Raw genomic sequence first — 3,435 nt, forward strand, 5'->3', positions numbered from 1 at the left:
GGAGGTGGGAGGTGGCGGCGAGGTCGTGCCGTTCGATCGCAACAAATAACTCGTGCGGTCCGGTCAGGTGGAGACGGTGTCGCTGCTGGTTCGCGAGATGGCGAGCGGGGTGAGCGCGGGCGCGGTGGCGGGGCGCGCGCGGTGCGAGGCGGCGCGCGGGGCGGTGCGGGCGGCGGCGGCGCGGCTGGAGAGCGGTGCGGCGGCGCGGGCGCAGCTGGAGCGCGAGCTGCGGGCGCCGCTGCAGGCCGCGCCGGCGGACGCGGACCCGGCGCACGAGCTGTGGGCGCGGTGGCGCGCGGCCGGCGACCTGCTGGCGGCCCTCGCGCAGCCGGACGTGGAGCCCGTCGCCGCGGCCGCCGCCGCCGCCGCGCTGCAGCGGGACCTGCCCGCGCTGCGGGACGCACTCAAACAGTCGGTCGCATTCAAATTATGTAAGATATCTTACATTTACTGAATGGTATTTAATTTGAACCTCTTTGCGCCAGACTTCCTAACACATGGACGGAGCAAGGTCGAAAGTTGACGAGGCAGGCTGCGGTCACGACGCCATCTAAACCCGCTCCCAACTCGAAGCACGGTAAGGCGATTACTATGTACATTTTCTTACTTTTTGTACTTAGAATAAATGTGGCAGACGTATTAAGTGTGTATGTGTTGCAGGGGGCGGGGCAGGAGGCGGTGCTGGGGGCGGAGGCGGGGGCGGGTCCGGCGAGCAGCGCAACGCGATGGGCGCGGGCGTGTGGAAGCGCGTGCGGCTGAAGCTGGAGGGGCGCGCGGGAGAGCAGCCGCGGCGCGCGCTCGCCCCGCACGAGCAGGTAGTGCTGCGCGCGTGTGTGTGTGTGTGTGCGCGTGTCTGTCTGCACGCGGGCTGACGCTGACCTCGTGACTTGTGCAGGTGGAGCACGTGATAAAGGAAGCGACGAGCGCAGAGAACCTGTGCATGATGTACGAAGGCTGGATGGCGTGGGTGTGAGCGAGGCGGCGCCCCGGCCCGCCCCGCCCCGCCCCGCACCACGCGCCCCCCGCGCCCCCCCGCGCCCGCGCCTCGCGGCCTGCGCGCCCGGGGGCCGCAGCTCGCGTTCTTGTCGCGCCGATGTCGAGGCGATGTCGCGGCGATGTCGCGGTGATGTCGCGCCGATGTGAAGCCGACTGCGATGGTACAGAGGTAACGAGCTCGCTCGCACCGCTCGGGAGAGCGAAGGTGTCCCGCGTTCACTCCTCGGTTACGTTCTCTTCTTTGTGTAATTCTGTGGTTGCAGCTCGGCCCGCTGCCGCCGCCACCTCTCCACCACCCCTACCACCTCCACCACCTCCACCACATCCACCTCCACCACATCCAACACCTCAACCTTTTCTCTTATTTATAATCCGGCAATTATTTCATTGTAAAACATTAGTTGTCGTTACCCAAGTTTATATAGTCCGAGCAGCGGGTCGGGTTTAGCGTTAGATAATTGTTTCTAAGATGGCCTATTGTACTGTACTATGTAGCAGAGGGAAGGCATTGTGGCTTCAACACGGCACAGTCCCCCGCGGCCTGTGTAGCCTACACTTGTTCATCAGCGAACAAGATAACATCGACTATAACGAACGAGACGTCATGTTCTAGTATACAAGAATGACACGCGACGTACTTCTGTTGTAACAAACAGTTCATCTCTAGTGAGGGAACATGACACATTCATATTAAATAATAAATATATACTATTTTAACGTATATATTAATGTATTTGTAGTTTATATTACGTTGGAACTCATCTTCGCCGGTTTCATGCCACATCTAAACTTTGTCAATAAAAAGCAGACTTGAAAGCAACAAACAGTACATGAAAATGACTTCCGTGTTACACACTCCACAAATAAACATACATTTGTTACTCTGGCTATCATATAAAACATTGAGATTTAATGTGATGTGAGATTCAAGTTCGGAACACAACATTTTTACATACTTGTTTGTTAAATTAATTTGGTTAATGTCGATAAAACAGTTCGTCTAAATGTAAAACTCTACTGCAGTGACGCTTGTCAACACATATTGCCATCTCTTTCACTCTGTGTAACAACGACAGAGACGACAATATATACAAGTGTCAGTGTCGGTGAGACATGTCGGTAAAACAGCACACGAGCAGAATAGAAGATGAGTTCATTAATATATATTTACGCGCATTGTATGTTTGTTTGTGCGAATGGAATTAAAATTAATCAATATAAAATGATTTGAATAGGATATTGTGTGTTTGCGACAGTGAATATGTTGAATTTTTGCCACATTATTAGTGATTCTCAAACTCTGCGTCTCGGTTCTAACTTAAAATAATAATACATAGAAATTATATTTATCCAAATAGAAAATGAGTAGATTTTAGATGTTGATGTAGGAATTAATGTTAGCTAAACATTTTTTTCCAAATGAATTTCAATGCTATTTTACAAGCTAAAGATTATTTTAATACGCGTCAGAATGAATTTCAAAGTAAAATCTTAAATTTGTAGCTCACCGTGTTATCATCTATGTGTTATTATTTTAATTACTTTTGACCAATATCTTGTCACCATTTGCAATATTTTAGACAATTTTTATTTTCCATTAAACATATGAAAAATTGTTAGCCACCACATTTTAAACCACTTTCTAGATTCCATTTGATATCTGTGTTTTCTGGAGTAAATCATAGATTAAATGTCTTCAGATAAATATTAAATGTTAGATATAAATGTGGAACAGTAGATTATCGATGTCGGTAAAACAGCACAGTCAAATGAATGTTAGTGTCAGGATGATCGTGTATCGTGTAGCAATGTATTCACTGAAGGTATATATGTATCGCTTTTAATATCGTAACAATAATAAATGGTGTATGTCTACATTGTGTTTTATTATTATACAAAATCCTAAACTATGCCTTGAATGTATTCCTAACAGCCAAAGTTTGGATATCTTCTTCAGCGGATGTAATTACTGAAGATAGCTAGTATTGAAGAAACAATTCTTTCTCTGCAGTTCGAAGACGTGCATTAATCAGATGTTCTTCATAGCAACTTTTTGAGCCCTACCACCACTCTTGTGATATTTTGTAAGATTTTAGACTACCTCTCTACCTATACCTAAAATCACGTGTTTATAAATAGACGACCCTTACTTATCAGTTATTAAACAATGCAGCTGGCAAATGTATTTTTAAGGGATTGTAAACGAATGTACATACATGAAGAAACATTAACACATGGCTACATAGTTTGCATGTATTAATTAAGTAAGTAGAGGTCGCAGCGGGCGGCGGCGCTGCAGCAGAACTTCGACGCGCTCCTGAGTAATTTCTCTCCGCGTCGCATAATTTCTTAAATAAACAACGAGAGAACTCGACTTCGCAACTTCGCTGTTGTTGTTTAATGAAAGCGAAGAGTTATTTCTAAATTTTGCACCGGAGT

General features: G+C 47.4%; 1 protein-coding gene across 1 annotated transcript in view; it reads left to right on the plus strand.

The window, feature by feature from the left end:
- The window catches only part of nonC (serine/threonine-protein kinase Smg1), a 39,347-nt gene extending 38,359 nt beyond the window's left edge, over positions 1 to 988 (plus strand). Inside the window, exons 10-13 of the mRNA XM_013316452.1 lie at positions 68 to 411; positions 486 to 577; positions 661 to 815; positions 896 to 988. Of these exons, the coding sequence (XP_013171906.1) occupies positions 68 to 411; positions 486 to 577; positions 661 to 815; positions 896 to 973 (669 nt within the window). The 3' untranslated portion in view covers positions 974 to 988. The remainder of the gene's footprint in view (positions 1 to 67; positions 412 to 485; positions 578 to 660; positions 816 to 895) is intronic.
- Positions 989 to 3,435: the final 2,447 nt, after the last annotated feature.

The sequence above is a fragment of the Papilio xuthus genome, unplaced genomic scaffold (assembly GCF_000836235.2).
Source record: "Papilio xuthus unplaced genomic scaffold, Pxut_1.1 DF826945.1, whole genome shotgun sequence".
NCBI lineage: Eukaryota > Metazoa > Arthropoda > Insecta > Lepidoptera > Papilionidae > Papilio > Papilio xuthus.